We start from the raw sequence: 18,098 nt of genomic DNA on the forward strand, positions 1-18,098 counted from the left end.
CTTGCAAGCTCCCAAGCCCAGGGGAGAAGCAATGTCGAAGGGCAAAAGGATTCGGCAGGCCTTGATCGGCGCACAGAAGTATCCTCGGTGGTTGCGGGCGTGTCTTACAGAGACCGTCACTCCCACCCGCAGACGATTGAGCCCTTATTTTGCTCGTCTGCAGAAGAAATTTCGGGGAGAAAACGCTGGTCTCAGGTCTCAAGACCTCTTAAACGTAAAGTCTAGACCTATGCCAGACGTACGAAGTTAGAGTTCTACAACCCGGATGCAGTCATTGGGTTAGCTCTGACTCTCCTCAGTCATCAGGTGACTGCACACCTCCTAAGAGAGGTAAGGTGTTGCCGTAACAGACCTCATCTTCTGTTAAGGCTTTGCCTCAGCAGACCTTAGCGTCTGCCGACCCCAAGATGACTTTGCTGCAGTCCATGCAGTCACAGCTTGCGGTCTTAATGCGTGAGTGTCAGGCTGAGAAGGTTACACCTCCTCCTGCGATCGCTCCGCCTCACCGCAGTCCAGTCTGCCAGGCGTACGATGTTGAGGTTCCTCAGGATACCTTACCGCGTACTGAGTTGCCAGTTACCAGCGGTGTGCAGCAACCTCCGCCTTCCTTAAGGCAACCTCAGCAATGGGAGCAGGAATCTTATGCCTTACTTCCTCCGCTTCCGCTTGCGGTTCCACCAGAGAGGCAACAATCTCTTGAGGTACGACAACCTCTTCCATCAATGAGGCAGCCACCTCAGCACTCGCTGCAGCTTAGGCTAGCTCCTCAGGAACCTCAACTCGCGAGACAAGAACTGCGTTCTGCGCAGCCGCTACCTCTACTCTCGCAGCTCACACCTCAGGAACCTTAACTCGTTCCTCAGGAACCTGCTACTGCGCATCCGCAACCCTTACAGCAAGCGCAACTCTTGAGGCAGCAACCTCATGCTATGAGTCAGCCACCTCAACGCATGCATCTGCCACTTTCTCCTCAACTTGAGAAATAACAAATGACAATAATAACACCTCATTACTTTCATAACTTGTATTTGTAATCATATACATGTATGCCTACACAAACATTATGATAATGGAGGTTATTTGTCTTACTTATATAAAAATATATATGTATTCCTTGCAATATATTTTTAACAATATCGCAAAATATGGCAAAAATATCTTCAAAACAAAAATGAATCATGAGTTATGAATGTAAGGTAATATTATGTTGATATTAAAACCCCATGCAAGCATGCATGAAGCACTCTAGCACTGGTCATGGAATTTCTGAGAAATGTTAAACGCCATGCAACACGCTCTGCTTACCTTACAGCATGCTCTACATACAGCATGCTCTGCATACAGCATGCTCTGCATACAGCATGCTCTGCATACAACATGCTCTGCATACAGCATACTCTGCATTCAGCATGCTCTGCATACAACATGCTCTACATACAGCATGCTCTGCATACAGCATGCTCTGCATACAACATGCTCTGCATACAGCATGCTCTGCATTCAGCATGCTCTGCATACAACATGCTCTGCATACAGCATGCTCTGCATTCAGCATGCTCTGCATACAACATGCTCTACATACAGCATGCTCTGCATACAGCATGCTCTGCATACAACATGCTCTGCATACCTTACCGCATGCTTCTCAGTCATACATCTTTGGTTGTTGCCAACTCACTAGACTGTCAAGCAGTTTCATAACGTTGCCTTCTAGTCTGCTGCTTTTGCACCATCGAAACCCTCACTGAGAGAACTTAACTTTTCTCGGATATGGTCCCTGTAGATGAGAAAGTGCTTTTCTCCCTCCTTCTGATATTCCCTTGAGGACTCTGTCATTTGGAGAGGAGCCTTTAGCTGCGTAGCCTCCTATGGACTTTTATTTAAGCATAACATGCTTCCAGGGAAGGTAATGGTTCCACTTCAGTCACTAACCCCGTCTGTTACCACACCTGCTCCCATAGACCTTGAGCTGTGTTGCAAGACATGCAGTCCAAGCTTAGTCCTTGTTAAAGGATTTTTTGTTTACGGAGTCAGTGTGTCACTGGGAAGACGTTCAACAACCAGCAGAAGTGACTTGTTGTGACGCAGTGCGGCAACCTCAGCAACCCGATAAGGAGTTGTCTTTACGACCCAGACAGTCTAGACAGCTTCGGGTTGTCACTGTACTTCCTCGCTTCCCCATGGTTGACAGTTCACAGACTGTGCAGCAGTACCATGATCTTGTGTCCGGCTCCGTCAGACGACTGGCTTTTAAGAGCTCCCACAAGTCGTTGCTGTCTGGAGATTCTCAGATGGACTATGGATCTGACCAAGGAACTGGGCCTCCTGGTCAATTTTGAGGAGTCTCAGCTCATCCCATCCCAGACCATTGTCTCCCTGGGTATGGATCTTCAGAGTCGAGCTTTTCGGGCTTTTCCGTCGGCCCCAAGGATCTTCCAAGCCCTAGAATGCATCCAGAGCATGCTGAGAAGGAACCGATGCTCAGTCAGGTAGTGGATGAGTCTAACAGGGACACTTTCATCGCTGGCCCTGTTCATCGTGTTAGGGAGACTCCACCTCCCCCCCTTCAGTATCATCTAGCTGCTCACTGGATAAAGAACATGACGCTAGAGACGGTCTCAGTTCCTGTTTCCGAAGAGAGGAGGTCTTCTCTCGCGTGGTGTAAGAACAGCTTTCTTCTCAAGGAAGTCTACCTTTGGCTGTTCAGAAACCCGACCGCCGTCTCCTCTCGGACACATCAGACACGGGCTGGGGTGCGACTTTGGACGGACAGGAATGATCGAGAACTTGGAATCAGGAGCAAAGGACACTTCACATCAATTGCAGGAGTTGTTGGCGGTTCTTCTGGCCTTGATAAACTTCAAGTCCCTCCAGCTTAACAAAGTGGTGGAGGTGGACTCTGACAACACCACAGCCCTGGCTTACATCTTCAAGCAGGGAGGGACTCTTTCGTGAAGTTGTTCTAGATCGCAAGGGACCTCCTCATCTGGTCTAAAGATCGAAAGCTCACGCTGGTAACGAGGTTCATTCAGGGCGGTATGAATGTCATGGCAGATCACCTCAGCCGGAAGGGTCAGGTCATCCCCACAGAGTGGACCCTTCTCAAGAATGTTTGCAGCAGACTTTGGGCCCTGTGGGGTCAGCCAACCATAGATCTGTTCGCTACCTCGATAACCTAGAGACTCCTGTTGTATTGTTCTCCGATTCCAGACCCAGCAGCAGTTCACGTGGATGCTTTTCTGCTGGATTGGTTCCATCTCGACCTGTATGCATTCCCGCCGTTCAAGATTGTCAACAGGGTACTTCAGAAGTTCTCCTCTCGCAAAGGGACACGGCTGACGTTGGTTGGCGCCGCTCTGGCCCGCGAGAGAATGGTTCTTAGAGGTACTGCAATGGCTGGTCGACATTCCCAGGACTCTTCCTCTAGGAGTGAACCTTCTACGTCTACCTCACGTAAAGAAGGTACACCCAATCCTCCACGCTCTTCGTCTGACTGCCTTCAGACTTTCGAAAGACTCTCAAGAGCTAGGGGCTTTTCGAAGGAGGCAGCCAGAGCGATTGCCAAAGCAAGGAGAACATCCACTCTCAGAATCTTTCAGTCTCAAGGGGAAGTCTTCCGTAGCTGGTACAAGACCAATGCAGTTTCCTCAACCAGTACCACTGTAACCCAGATTGCTGACTTCCTGTTATTTCTAAGGAAAGTAAGATCCCTTTCAGCTCCTACGATCAAGGGTTACATAAGTATGTTGGCAGCGGTTTTCCGCCACAGAGGCTTGGATCTTTCCACCAACAAAGATCTACAGGACCTCCCTAGGTCTTTTGAGACCTCAAAGGAACGTCGGTTGTCCACTCCAGGCTGGAATCTAGACGTGGTCCTAAGGTTCCTTATGTCAACAAGATTTGAACCTCTCCAATCAGCCTCTTTTTAGGACCTCACATTAAAAACTCTTTTCCTCGTGTGCTTGACAACAGCTAAAAGAGTAAGTGAGATCCACGCCTTCAGCAGGATCATTGTTTTCACATCTGAAACGGCTACATGTTCCTTGCAGCTCGGTTTTTGCTAAACGAGCTTCCTTCACGTCCTTGGCCTAAGTCGTTCGAGATCCCAAGCCTGTCCAACTTGGTGGGGAATGAACTGGAGAGAGTACTTTGCCCAGTCAGAGGTCTTAGGTACTATCTAAAAAGGTCTTAACCTTTACGAGGACAATCAGAAGCCTTATAGTGTGCTATCAAGAAACCTTCTTTTCCAAGTTCTAAGAACTCAGTTTCTTACTATTCAGGCTTCTGATTAGAGAAACTCATTCTCATCTGAAGGAAGAAGACCTTGCTTTGCTGAAGGTAAGGACACATGAAGTGGGAGCTGTGGCTACTTCAGTGGCCTTCAAACAGAGCCATTCTCTGCAGAGTGTTATGGATGCAACCTATTGGAGAAGCAAGTCAGTGTTCGCATCATTCTATCTCAAAGATGTCCAGTCTCTTTACGAGTACTGCTACACCCTGGGACCATTCGTAGCAACGAATGCAGTAGTAGGCGAGGGCTCAGCCACTACATTCCCATAATTCCATAACCTTTTAACCTTTCTCTTGAATACTTTTTATGGGTTGTACGGTCGGCTAAGAAGCCTTCCACATCCTTGTTGATTTGGCGGGTGGTCAATTCTTTCTTGAGAAGCGCCGAGGTTAAAGGTTGTGATGAGGTCCTTTAGTATGGGTTGCAGCCCTGTATACTTTAGCACCTTTGAGTTGATTCAGCCTTCCAAGAGGAACGCTGCGCTCAGTAAGGAAGACGATCTTATTAAAGGCAGAGTAACGGTTCAAGTCGACTTCCTTACCAGGTACTTATTATTTCATTGTTATTGTGGATAACTGATTATATGAAATACGGGATACTTAGCTATCCTTTAGTCTTGTACACTGGTTTTTCACCCACCCCCCTGGGTGTGAATCAGCTACATGATTATCGGGTAAGTTTAATATTGAAAAATGTTATTTTCATTAGTAAAATAAATTTTTGAATATACTTACCCGATAATCATGATTTAATTGACCCACCCTTCCTCCCCATAGAGAACCAGTGGACCGAGGAAAAAGTGAGGTGGCGTCAACAACAAGTACTGTAGTACCTGGCCACAGGTGGCGCTTGTGAGTACACCCCCTTCTAGTATAGTGATAGCTGGCGTATCCCTCCCGTAGAATTCTGTCGGGCAACGGAGTTGACAGCTACATGATTATCGGGTAAGTATATTCAAAAATTTATTTTACTAATGAAAATAACATTTTAACAATTTGATAACTGACCATTCAGGTAATTTGAATATCAAATTGCTTTCTTCAAAAGAGTTTTATTTGTGAAAGACTTTTGCAGTGGAAAATCCTAGACATGTGAGTTTTGTGAAACCTACCCTAGACCAAAACTTAACAAAATCGGACTTGCAAACAGCTTCTTGGAACCTGTCAAGTTTGCAAGTTAAAGTGGCTCCTCGGCACTGAATGGCCTCCCAGTCCTTGCTCCAGCCATATGGCCCAAAGTTCTTAATTCACAGAGACCTTATTTGCTAACAGATACTGAGCAACCCTGTTATGTGAAAATTATTTTGTATATCTGTGGAGACTGGAATTAAGGATGTAAATTTTAGATTTCTTATTTAACGAGTGTTCAGTATTCTTCTCATTTGGATGTCAGTAGCATACTTTAATTAGATCTCTTGTCTTATATGCAAAAGAGCTTTAATATATTGTAATCTTTTTGTTATGGATATTGGCATTATATAGGAAAACACTTTATTATGTTTTATGAAATGTGTAATTATTAGAAATAATGCAATTTCCTGTCTCATGCAATTTCCTGTCTCTTTCACTGATGCTCTATTTTCTAGGTGTAAGAAATGGGTGGAGGCCCTGAATCTACCAAGTCTTGCACGTGTTCCTCCTAATCAGCTGAACCACTCATATGTATTATGCAGTGACCACTTTCGAGATGACCAGTACCTCAATGGGCGACTTTTATACAACAGTATACCTGTCAGAAGTAAGTTTGCCAAGTTACATGGGCTACTGTTTTGCTGGTTTTACTAATTCATATAGGTTATTATACTTAAAAGTTGTAATCATGTGTATGACTTTATACTGTAGTGCATATTCAATTTATCATTCTTTTTTAAAGGTTGATATTGAGATGAATCCCCTTTTTTACAGAATTAACACGAGTTAAGCAAGGAGATTTCAGTGAAGAGACATCAGACTCCGATGAGAGAGGTAAATAGTATGATACTTCATTGAATTGTAGTACCTTTGAAGTTTTGACGGGTCACAAAATAGCAGTACAATTGGTTGTGATGTGACGCAGGATTTACGTAGAAGAAGCTGATGTAGTACTGTACCATTATTATTAGCTAAGCTACAACCCTAATTGTAAAAGCAGGATGCTATAAGCCCAAGGGCTCCAGCAGGGAAAATAACCAAATGAGGAAAGGAAACAAGAAAATAAAATACAAGAGAAGTAATGTGCTATTAAAATGAAATATCTCAAGAACAGTAACAGCATTAAAATAGATCTTTCATATATAAACTACAAAAACTTAAAAAAAAACAGGGGAAGAGAAATAAGATAGAATAGTGTGCCCGAGTGTACCCTCAAGTAAGAGAACTTTAACCCAAGATGGGGAATACTATGGTATAGAGGCTATGGCACTACCCAAGACTAGAGAACAATGGTTTGATTTTGGAGTGTCATTCTCTTAGAAGAGCTGCTTACCATAGCTAAAGAGTCTCTTTTACCCTTATCAAGAGGAAAGTAACCAGTGAACAATTACAGTGCAGTTGTTAACCCCTTAAGTGAAAGAGAATTGTTTGGCAATTCTAGTGTTGTCTGGTGTGTGAGGACAGAAGAGAATGTGGAAAGAATAGGCAAGACTATTGTGTATGTTTAGGCAAAGAAAAATTAGCTGTAACCAGAGAGAGGAATCCAATGTAGTACTGTCTGGCCAGTCAAAGGACCCAGTAACTCTCTAGCGGTAGTATCTCAATGGGTGCACAAATTTTGTTTTCAAAAAAGCCACATTCAACTGCCTTTGTTTTTGCATGAAGTTTTTGAGATTTCTTAATTCTGAAGTTTTTTTATGGGTTCATATAGAATACAAAAAATTATCTTTATTAGTGTGAGTAAGCCCTGTGGAGACTGGGGAGAACACTCTACTTGTAGTCATATCTGAAGTTAGAAGGTGGGGAAGCAGCTTCATAAGAAATAGATACTATGCATAACATTGAATAGAATGTCTATATACCTTCACTGCTAGCCAGCCTCACTTTAATAGTACCACTCTTGGTCTTCATGTGCAGGTCAGTTGAAGGAAGTGTATTCCCGTTACATGTGGTTTGCCCTAGAAAACAAGCTTGTTGCATATGCAGATGATGCTACTCTCTTTGCATTAATTCCATCTCCTAAATGTAGATCTTGGGTTACTGAATCCCGTAATAGAGATCTTGCTAAAATTAGTGTGTGGTGCAAATTATGGGGCTTGAAGTTGAACCCTAACAAAACTCAAAGTATGATTGTAATTAGGTTAAGGACAGCGGCTCCTCAACATCCTGATCTCAGCATTGATAATAATCTTTTAAATTTGTATGACTCCTTAAAAATTTTAGGTCTGATTCTTGATAGCAAATTTACTTTTGAGAAACATTCTGTCTGTCTCTTCTTCAGTTGCACAAAAAAATTGGCTTATTGAGAAAGAAAAATTGGAAAAGGGGCTCCATTTCATTTTTCTATGATGTCTTCATAAGGTTTATACCAAATTTCAGTGCTATAGCTTTAAACCTGAGGGAGGAAATAGAATTTGAAGGTCAATAATATGGGTGTTCAAAGTTGTTCTATGTATTTTAGATAGAATTTGAAGGTCAATAATATTGGTGTTCAAAGTTTTTCTTTGTATTTTAGATAGAATTTGAAGGTCAATAGTATGGGTGTTCAAAGTTTTCCTTTGTATTTTAGATAGAATTTGAAGGTCAATAATATGGGTGTTCAAAGTTTTTTTGTATTTTCACAAAGACGGAATCAATAAATCACGATGATTATGAATTTTATATTAATTTTAGGGTATTACTACACCGAAACTATGTTATTTATCATAATTTAATCATAAATGAAGATTCATTTACTCAATATCTAGCTTCTGTAGGTTCTTGTCGGTCCCTGCCCTTTTCCTGTGGTAGGGAATTCCTTCACTAACTCTGCTAAGTTCGCCATGGTTATGCACTTCTGAACTCTTATCAGAGCAAATTTTCTTGTTCGGTATGTTAGCTAGATGTTTTGATTGTCTTTTCCTCTTTGGCATGACGAAATTCTTGCCAAAACAAAGATAAACGTATGCTAAAAGCAAGTGAATGTCAGAGGTCAAGCTCAAAAATGTACTCTCTCTGAGGTTTCTGTTTGCACGGAAGGGTGTAAGCATATCACAATTCCATCTTGTGACCTGAGGAAACTACAGATGCCATTACTCACACTTTTTTATATTAGTGTAATAATTTTCAAAATTTACAATAACAGGACTACTGCATTTTCTTGTATGGATCAGCAATTTTGGCTTATTAAGTTACTAATTACCCTGTAATTATGAAAGTAAGGAATTTTGACAAAATATTTTGTATAAGCATTATCCGTTGCCATACGGAGCTCCGTGGAGAAGTCTAATTGGAAAGGGATCTCTGGTAGTGGTATCACTCGCCCCAGTTATAATACCGACACCCTTTAGGGGTGAGCGAGCTGGATATATTTCTAGCATTCCATGCAACTTTTTTCTCTGGTATATTTAGCAGTATTTATACCTTTGAAATGGTGCTTTAAGGAGCATTTCACGGAGCGACATAGGTTCCTCGCCCAGAAATAGATTTTTCCTTCCTCAAAATCCTTTTATTAGAAATATTTTTTATAGACAAAACTTTTAGATCTGTGTTAGAATAACTGATTGAAATAGTGTGTAAATTTTCACTATTGAATTTGAATTATTTTCAAAATCATAGATGATTGTTTTTTCCAGCATTGTTTGTACCCAAGAAAGAGCCATCCGTGGTACGAATCATAGACAACAATTTCCCATTTGTAAGCACAGGTAAGTTATTTTTCCCTAGTTTTGTCCCATATATTTTTTCTGAAACATTCACAAGGTATTTGTTCTTTCATGAATCCAAACCTCCGTCTTTTAATACGAGTATGATTTCCGCGAAGCTTGAACTTAGTTGTTAAAATTTATGACAAGGTGGTGGGAGTTACTGCCCAGTGATTGGTAAGACCTTCTTCTCAACAGTCTACTGAGTAGCCACTTCGATTTCAGCTGCTGAGCAGTACGAGTTTCCTCTTTTTGATTTAAGTTTCTAGCTGTATTAATTTGTTATGCTTCCTCTTTTCTGTGTTTGGTGTGTGTGTGGTGCGATGGAAAATCCACGTGCGGACGTGCAGGTCTGCTCTGGTAAGCCTGGCTACAATTACGGCAGGTTTATGAGTATGACTGACATGGATCTTCATTTCCTTTTCCCCTTTATCTGTCTCTTCATGGGTGGAAACTATCAAGCATCTCCTCTTTCCCTTTCTCAGTCTCTTCACGGGTGGTGACTATCCAGAGAATGTCTGGCCGGTTTTCCTCTTTTCTTTCCTCTCTCTTTGGGTGCAGAGGTCATGACATTTGCTGGACTGGGCACTTGATACAGCTAAGCCTCACAACCGAGCAATTATTCTGCAAATTTTTTTTTGTGTAGAAGTATCTCCCTCATCCTCCTTAACGAAGGGGAGGATTGATTTAGATGTATGCAAACCCATTTCTCATAAATGACTTTATGAGGATATAGATTCTTCCATGAATGTCTACCAATATTCTTGGTAGAAACTTAGCTTAACACCGAGGTCATCTTTTCCCCAGATTGTTAGGAGGTTGCCAGGAGTCATCACTTAGGTTCCTTTTACAAGACCAGGAGTTTTGACGTCCTGGGAATTAAACCAGCCAGTTTGGTTATAGGAACTACCTCCCTCATAAGGATAAGTCCTATAAAAAGATGAAGACTTGGATTTGTGTAGGAACAAATCACACATTTTTAGTCATTTGTATTTTTCCTAACCCTACAAACCTAACTCCTTTAAGTTATTGTATCTACAGAGAAATTCAATCCTCATGCACAACTCAGAATGAGACCTTCCAATTTCATCTCATTCAACCCTGGGACAGATTATTAAATCCAAAAACAGTCACTATCTCAGGAATCAGGAATCATTCAGAATTACTCATTTGGTAGGAATCCTGTCAGTATCTTCAAAGAGTGATTCGCAAACTGCAAGTTCTAGGTCTATTCCTCATCTGCAACCCTTCATTAATAGAGTGGGGAGCAACTTTTGAGAGCCTTCGCCTATCATGAGCATAGTTTGATATAGTCACGGATGCACACAGATAGCCTAGAATTGCTAGCAGTTTTCAAGGCACTACTTCAGTCAGGGGACACAGTGAAAGGAAAAGCGATTGCTGTACGTTTGAACAACACAACAGCCTGGTCTTACTTGAAGAAACATGGGGGTATAAAATCACAAATTACTATGTTGGAAAGAATAATGGTAAATCACCATACTATCCCATTTTATCAGGGAAACAGAAGGTCCAATCAGATTAATTAAGCAGGAAAGACTAATTGTTGACCACAGAATGGTTTCTTCGCCCGCAGGTGTACCATTGATAGACATGTTTTGGGTAGTTTGTAGCGCTACGGCCAAGCGTCCTAATTTGCTTATTATCGCTCTGACTGTTATCTTGTATAGAATAAAAACGTTTGGAAATGGCCTACGGATCTTAAATATGTTGTGTAATGGGGGGTCCGGGGGGGCGCAGCCCCCCTGGGTAAGGACATGGCTTTAAGCATAGGTTAGGTGGGTTTTTTAAGTTAGCTTCTCCCGTCGTACTCGTAGGTAAGGAAACTGTTGTGTAAGGGCAGGGGGGGGGGGGTCCGGGGGGGGCGCAGCCCCCCTAGGTAAGGATATGGCTTTTAGCATATGTTAGGTGGGTTTTTTAAGTTACCTTCTCCCGCCAAAATCGTTTTTAGAACGACGGCCACAGATCAGAATATTCCCGTTTTCTACGGGATCTGGCCGTCACCCTACAAACGCTCCCATGTTTTTAACATCAATAAACAAGAGGAAGGATGCTTATTGCTTCCTTGTTCAAGACCCTCAAGCTTGGGCAGTGGATGCCCTGCTGCAAATTGCTCAAGTCTAGTGATGCAGACTTTCCCTCTCTTTGCCGTGATTCGTTCAGTATTCAACAAGTTCCGTCCCTCGTGAAATGCAAGAATGATTCTTGTAGCCCCTGTTATGGCTACAGAGAGAATGGTTCACAGACCTGTAGCCTCTTCTGATTGGAAAATAATCCAGTTGCCTGCCAGGACAAATTTACTCAAACAACCACAAAGTCATGCAGTACACCACAACCTCCTCATGCTACTGCTAACCATATGAAAACTCTCCACTGTATCCTTAGGAATAAGGGGATTTTCGAAACACTTTAGGATATTTATTATTATAGCAGACATGATATCCTCTACAAATATGTTATAACAACATTAGTGACACACTTTCTTTAGTCTGTATAAAAGTAGAAAGATATGAGCAACCAACACCAGTTTGAACAATATTGCATTTTCATGTATCTTAGATATAAGAAATATTTTGCTGTTTCATGATTTCAAAGTTATAGGACCAATGCTGATTTCAGTCCTGAAATACAGGGTTCTACATTTAGGTGCTAACTGTAATAAGGGATAACTATCAGATCTTCCATTATTGAAAGACCTCTTCAAAATCCAATTAATTGGAACTTGGATGTGACTCCTCGGTTTGAACATCTGGATAAAGTACCATTGAAGTATTTATCAGTTACAATCCTGCTTCTTTTAGCCTTAGCAACAGCCAAAAGAGTAGACATTAATACAAGCTAGCTCTGTTCTCATGGGATTCAACCAGGAAGGGGCATAGATTTCACTTTTGCCAAGTTTCAAAGTAAAAAATTATTATTATCATTATGCTAGCTAAGCTACAACCCTAGTTGGAAAAGCAGGATGCTATAAACCCAAAGAGCTAAAACAGTGAAAAATAGCCAAGTGAGGAAAGGACCAAGGAAATAGATGAACTACAAGAGAAGTAATTAATTAAGATTTTATGAACCATTATGTAAAATACTCATTTGTATGAAAGGAGATACACGTATCAGATCTGTCTAATTATTTTATATCAACCAAAGTTAAGTAGAATTAGAGATTTAATTTAATTAGATTAAGATAATCATGATAATATTTCAGTAAGATTTTATAAACCAACTTGTGTCTCTCTGTTAAATGTGTCTCCATACATAGTAAAAATTATTTTGGTTTAGTTTACCTGTGATAATAAATGGCTTAATTTTTTATTTGTTCATTTTTAAGTAGAATCAGATTTAATTCAATTAAATATATATTTTCATTATAATATTTGATTAAGATTTTATGAACCAACTTGTGTCTCCCTGTTAGATGTGTCTCCATACATAGTAAAAATTACTTTGGTTTAGTTTACCTGTGATAATAAATAGCTTAATTTTTTATTTGTTTTTCTAGATTGGAATTTCCATGATTTTCCACGTGGATGTTATGATAAACAAGCGCATGGGTCCGATGAGGGTAAGTTTTTGTCTTAATATTAAAAACAATAGTTGTACTGTACTGTATATCTATTAAGCGACATTTGTTGAGCTTTTGCATTATTATTATTACTATAGTGCTCCCAAACAAAAGTGGCAGCTGAGAGCTTATTTTTTCGCATCGAATCTAAAATTTTTCAATATTAAACTTACCCGATAATCATGTAGCTGTCAACTCCGTTGCCCGACAGAATTCTACGGAAGGGATACGCCAGCGATCGCTATACAAGAGGGGGGTGTACTCACAAGCGCCACCTGTGGCCAGGTACTGCAGTACTTCTTGTTGACACCACTTCAATTTTTCCTCTGTCGTGCTTCCGGCAAGACGTTCATGGATACGCTTATAATTTTGGAGTCTTGTTCACGGTTTTTGGTGAAGTATTGCTCTAAGATTTCAGCTTTCGCTATTCAGGAAGTTTTATTATTAGCTTAGCTAGCTTTTGGAATTAATTTGATTAATTATGGTGACGAAGAGAGTATGAACTCTCTTTCACCTTTAAATGGCCGACCCTTCCCTTAGACGGAAGTGTTGGTGTCTAAGAGAGTATAGACTCTTTCTTAATTTTGCTTAACAAAAGTTATAGATTTATTTTATATCTCTCCGCCTTTTATAGGCCTCTTCGATTAACTTCCTTTTTTATAAATTTATTAAAATAAATTTTTATATTTGTTTATATTCGACCTTTCCTAATAGTAGGCGGTCTTTTCTTGTACCGAAGTTAATTAACATTGAGCCCGTCATTTCGGTTTTACCTGTAAACATATTATGCTATTTTAATGTTTTTGAAAGAATTTCTTTGATAGTCTCGTACTGTTTCAAAGTTGAACTAACGTTTTGTTTTGTCTCTGCAGTTGTTGACGTTCAGAACGTTCAACTTGCGCTCTATCGTTACGATAGAGAGAGAATTTTCACGGTGTCACGTTGCAGTAAGAGTAAACCGTTTATAACGTTTTGTTCATTCTTTCTTAGCTTAATGGTTTTAATTCTAATAAAGGAACTTTTTATTTGGGAAATCTTTCAGTTTTTTTCCTTTAACAATAATATGTTTTAACGAGTATATATGATTGGGCTCTTCTCTCAGGTTCTAAGTCAAGAGAGAGAGAGATAGAGACGGAGGGAGAGAGAGCTGGATAAACGTTTCGTTCAAGCGAGTAACGTTGTTATCGTTTTTGCTCTTCTCCCTAGTCTCTTTAGGGGAAGAAGGTAAACGTTTCTAGAGTTTATTCTTGTTCTCAAGCTTTATGCGGTGAGAGATTTTAAACGTAGTTTATTTGATCTAGTGTTTAGTCTCTTTCCAGCCACTGAATTATTTATCTTTCATTAGATTTTTCTGTTACATTGTAATTCTGTTTTCGCAATTACTAACTTTTAAGGAAGGATAGAATTGCGTGTTTCAGGTACAAACCACTTAAAGTTTCGAGTTCAGTGAAATAAGTGCAAACAGAAATTCAAAAGTGATAAGTGATTAGCGCAAAGTGTGTCAGTGTTGTGCGTGAGGGTACTTCTGTGCGTGCCAGTCGTCCTCCCAGTCCGGGACCTCTTGCAAGCTCCCAAGCCCAGGGGAGAAGCAATGTCGAAGGGCAAAAGGGTTCGGCAGGCCTTGATCGGCGCACAGAAGTATCCTCAGTGGTTGCGGGCGTGTCTTACATAGACCGTCACTCCCACCCGCAGACGATTGAGCCCTTATTTTACTCGTCTGCAGAAGAAATTTCGGGGAGAAAACGCTGGACTCAGGTCTCAAGACCTCTTAAACGTAAAGTCCAGACCTCTAGAGTTCAACAACCCGGATGCAGTCATTGGGTTAGCTCTGACTCTCCTCAGTCATCAGGTGACTGCACACCTCCTAAGAGAGGTAAGGTGATGCCGCAACAGACCTCATCTTCTGTTAAGGCTTTGCCTCAGCAGACCTTAGCGTCTGCCGACCCCAAGATGACTTTACTGCAGTCCATGCAGTCACAGCTTGCGATCTTAATGCGTGAGTGTCAGGCTGAGAAGGTTACACCTCCTCCTGCGATCGCTCCGCCTCACCGCAGTCCAGTCTGCCAGGCGTACGATGTTGAGGTTCCTCAGGATACCTTACCGCGTACTGAGTTGCCAGTTACCAGTGGTGTGCAGCAACCTCCGCCTTCCTTAAGGCAACCTCAGCAATGGGAGCAGGAATCTTATGCCTTACTTCCTCCGCTTCCGCTTGCGGTTCCACCAGCGAGGCAACAATCTCTTGAGGTACGACAACCTCTTCCATCAATGAGGCAGCCACCTCAGCACTCGCTGCAGCGACCTCAACCCTCCTCAAGGCGAGAGCCTCAACTCCTTAGGCTAGCACCTCAGGAACCTCAACTCGCGAGACAAGAACTGCGTTCTGCGCAGCCGCTACCTCAACTCTCGCAGCTCACACCTCAGGAACCTCAACTCGTTCCTCAGGAACCTGCTACTGCGCATCCGCAACCCTTACAGCAAGCGCAACTCTTGAGGCAGCAACCTCATGCTATGAGTCAGCCACCTCAACGCATGCATCTGCCACTTTCTCCTCAACTTGAGCCTCTTCCCATTCAACTTGGAAATAACAAATGACAATAATAACACCTCATTACTTTCATAACTTGCATTTGTAATCATATACATGTATGCCTACACAAACATTATGATAATGGAGGTTATTTGTATTACTTATATAAAAATATATATGTATTCCTTGCAATATATTTTTAACAAAATCGCAAAATATGGCAAAAATATCTTCAAAACAAAAATGAATCATGAGTTATGAATGTAAGGTAAATATTATGTTGATATTAAAACCCCATGCAAGCATGCATGAAGTAATGCAGTGTTGCCAACAGGGCGAGTTTCCCTTTCCTGAGGTGAAGTAGATTATAGTACATTTAGTGCAGCTTAATTCTACGATTATCATGCCGGCTATCAAATTCATCAACAAAACAGTCTAAATCAATTCCCTCGGCACGTGCACTTTCAATGGACAGTAATGCGATATTACTCACTCTAGCACTGGTCATGGAATTTCTGAGAAATGTTACACGCCATGCAACACGCTCTGCTTACCTTACAGCATGCTCTACATACAGCATGCTCTGCATACAGCATGCTCTGCATACAACATGCTCTGCATACCTTACCGCATGCTTCTCAGTCACACATCTTTGGTTGTTGCCAACTCACTAGACTGTCAAGCAGTTTCATAACGTTGCCTTCTAGTCTGCTGCTTTTGCACCAGTGAAACCCTCACTGAGAGAACTTAGCTTTTCTCGGATATGGTCCCTGTAGATGAGAAAGTGCTTTTCTCCCTCCTTCTGATATTCCCTTGAGGACTCTGTCATTTGGAGAGGAGCCTTTAGCTGCGTAGCCTCCTATGGACTTTTATTTAAGCATAACATGCTTCCAGGGAAGGTAATGGTTCCACTTCAGTCGCTAACCCCGTCTGTTACCACACTGCTCCCATAGACCTTGAGCTGTGTTGCAAGACATGCAGTCCAAGCTTAGTCCTTGTTAGAGGATTTTTTTGTTTACGGAGTCAGTGTGTCACTGGGAAGACGTTCAACAACCAGCAGAAGTGACTTGTTGTGACGCAGTGCGGCAACCTCAGCAACCCGATAAGGAGTTGTCTGTACGACCCAGACAGTCTAGACAGCTTCGGGTTGTCACTGTACTTCCTCGCTTCCCCATGGTTGACAGTTCACAGACTGTGCAGCAGTACCATGATCTTGTGTCCGGCTCCGTCAGACGACTGGCTTTTAAGAGCTCCCACAAGTCGTCGCTGTCTGGAGATTCTCAGATGGACTATGGATCTGACCAAGGAACTGGGCCTCCTGGTCAATTTTGAGGAGTCTCAGCTCGTCCCATCCCAGACCATTGTCTCCCTGGGTATGGATCTTCAGAGTCGAGCTTTTCGGGCTTTTCCGTCGGCCCCAAGGATCTTCCAAGCCCTAGAATGCATCCAGAGCATGCTGAGAAGGAACCGATGCTCAGTCAGGTAGTGGATGAGTCTAACAGGGACACTTTCATCGCTGGCCCTGTTCATCGTGTTAGGGAGACTCCACCTCCCCCCCTTCAGTATCATCTAGCTGCTCACTGGATAAAGGACATGACGCTAGAGACGGTCTCAGTTCCTGTTTCCGAAGAGAGGAGGTCTTCTCTCGCGTGGTGTAAGAACAGCTTTCTTCTCAAGGAAGTCTACCTTTGGCTGTTCAGAAACCCGACCGCCGTCTCCTCTCGGACGCATCAGACACGGGCTGGGGTGCGACTTTGGACGGACAGGAATGCTCGGGAACATGGAATCAGGAACAAAGGACACTTCACATCAATTGCAAGGAGTTGTTGGCGGTTCTTCTGGCCTTGATAAACTTCAAGTCCCTCCAGCTTAACAAAGTGGTGGAGGTGGACTCTGACAACACCACAGCCCTGGCTTACATCTTCAAGCAGGGAGGGACTCTTTCGTGAAGTTGTTCTAGATCGCAAGGGACCTCCTCATCTGGTCTAAAGATCGAAAGCTCACGCTGGTAACGAGGTTCATTCAGGGCGGTATGGATGTCATGGCAGATCACCTCAGCCGGAAGGGTCAGGTCATCCCCACAGAGTGGACCCTTCACAAGAATGTTTGCAGCAGACTTTGGGCCCTGTGGGGTCAGCCAACCATAGATCTGTTCGCTACCTCGATAACCTAGAGACTCCTGTTGTATTGTTCTCCGATTCCAGACCCAGCAGCAGTTCACGTGGATGCTTTTCTGCTGGATTGGTTCCATCTCGACCTGTATGCATTCCCGCCGTTCAAGATTGTCAACAGGGTACTTCAGAAGTTCTCCTCTCGCAAAGGGACACGGCTGACGTTGGTTGGCTCCGCTCTGGCCCGCGAGAGAATGGTTCTTAGAGGTACTGCAATGGCTGGTCGACATTCCCAGGACTCTTCCTCTAGGAGTGAACCTTCTACGTCTACCTCACGTAAAGAAGGTACACCCAAACCTCCACGCTCTTCGTCTGACTGCCTTCAGACTTTCGAAAGACTCTCAAGAGCTAGGGGCTTTTCGAAGGAGGCAGCCAGAGCGATTGCCAAAGCAAGGAGAACATCCACTCTCAGAATCTATCAGTCTCAAGGGGAAGTCTTCCGTAGCTGGTACAAGACCAATGCAGTTTCCTCAACCAGTACCACTGTAACCCAGATTGCTGACTTCCTGTTATATCTAAGGAAAGTAAGATCCCTTTCAGCTCCTACGATCAAGGGTTACAGAAGTATGTTGGCAGCGGTTTTCCGCCACAGAGGCTTGGATCTTTCCACCAACAAAGATCTACAGGACCTCCCTAGGTCTTTTGAGACCTCAAAGGAACGTCGGTTGTCCACTCCAGGCTGGAATCTAGACGTGGTCCTAAGGTTCCTTATGTCA

At 42.5% G+C, this 18,098-nt stretch overlaps 1 protein-coding gene across 1 annotated transcript in view; it reads left to right on the top strand.

Annotated features, from left to right (window-relative positions):
• The window catches only part of LOC137634975 (uncharacterized), a 43,426-nt gene that overhangs the window by 18,104 nt on the left and 7,224 nt on the right, over window positions 1–18,098 (top strand). The window contains exons 3-6 of the mRNA XM_068367568.1: window positions 5,877–6,028; window positions 6,196–6,255; window positions 9,036–9,107; window positions 12,622–12,684. Coding sequence (XP_068223669.1) covers window positions 5,877–6,028; window positions 6,196–6,255; window positions 9,036–9,107; window positions 12,622–12,684 — 347 coding nt within the window. The remainder of the gene's footprint in view (window positions 1–5,876; window positions 6,029–6,195; window positions 6,256–9,035; window positions 9,108–12,621; window positions 12,685–18,098) is intronic.

Source organism: Palaemon carinicauda, chromosome 45 (genome assembly GCF_036898095.1).
Source record: "Palaemon carinicauda isolate YSFRI2023 chromosome 45, ASM3689809v2, whole genome shotgun sequence".
Taxonomy (NCBI): Eukaryota; Metazoa; Arthropoda; class Malacostraca; order Decapoda; family Palaemonidae; genus Palaemon; species Palaemon carinicauda.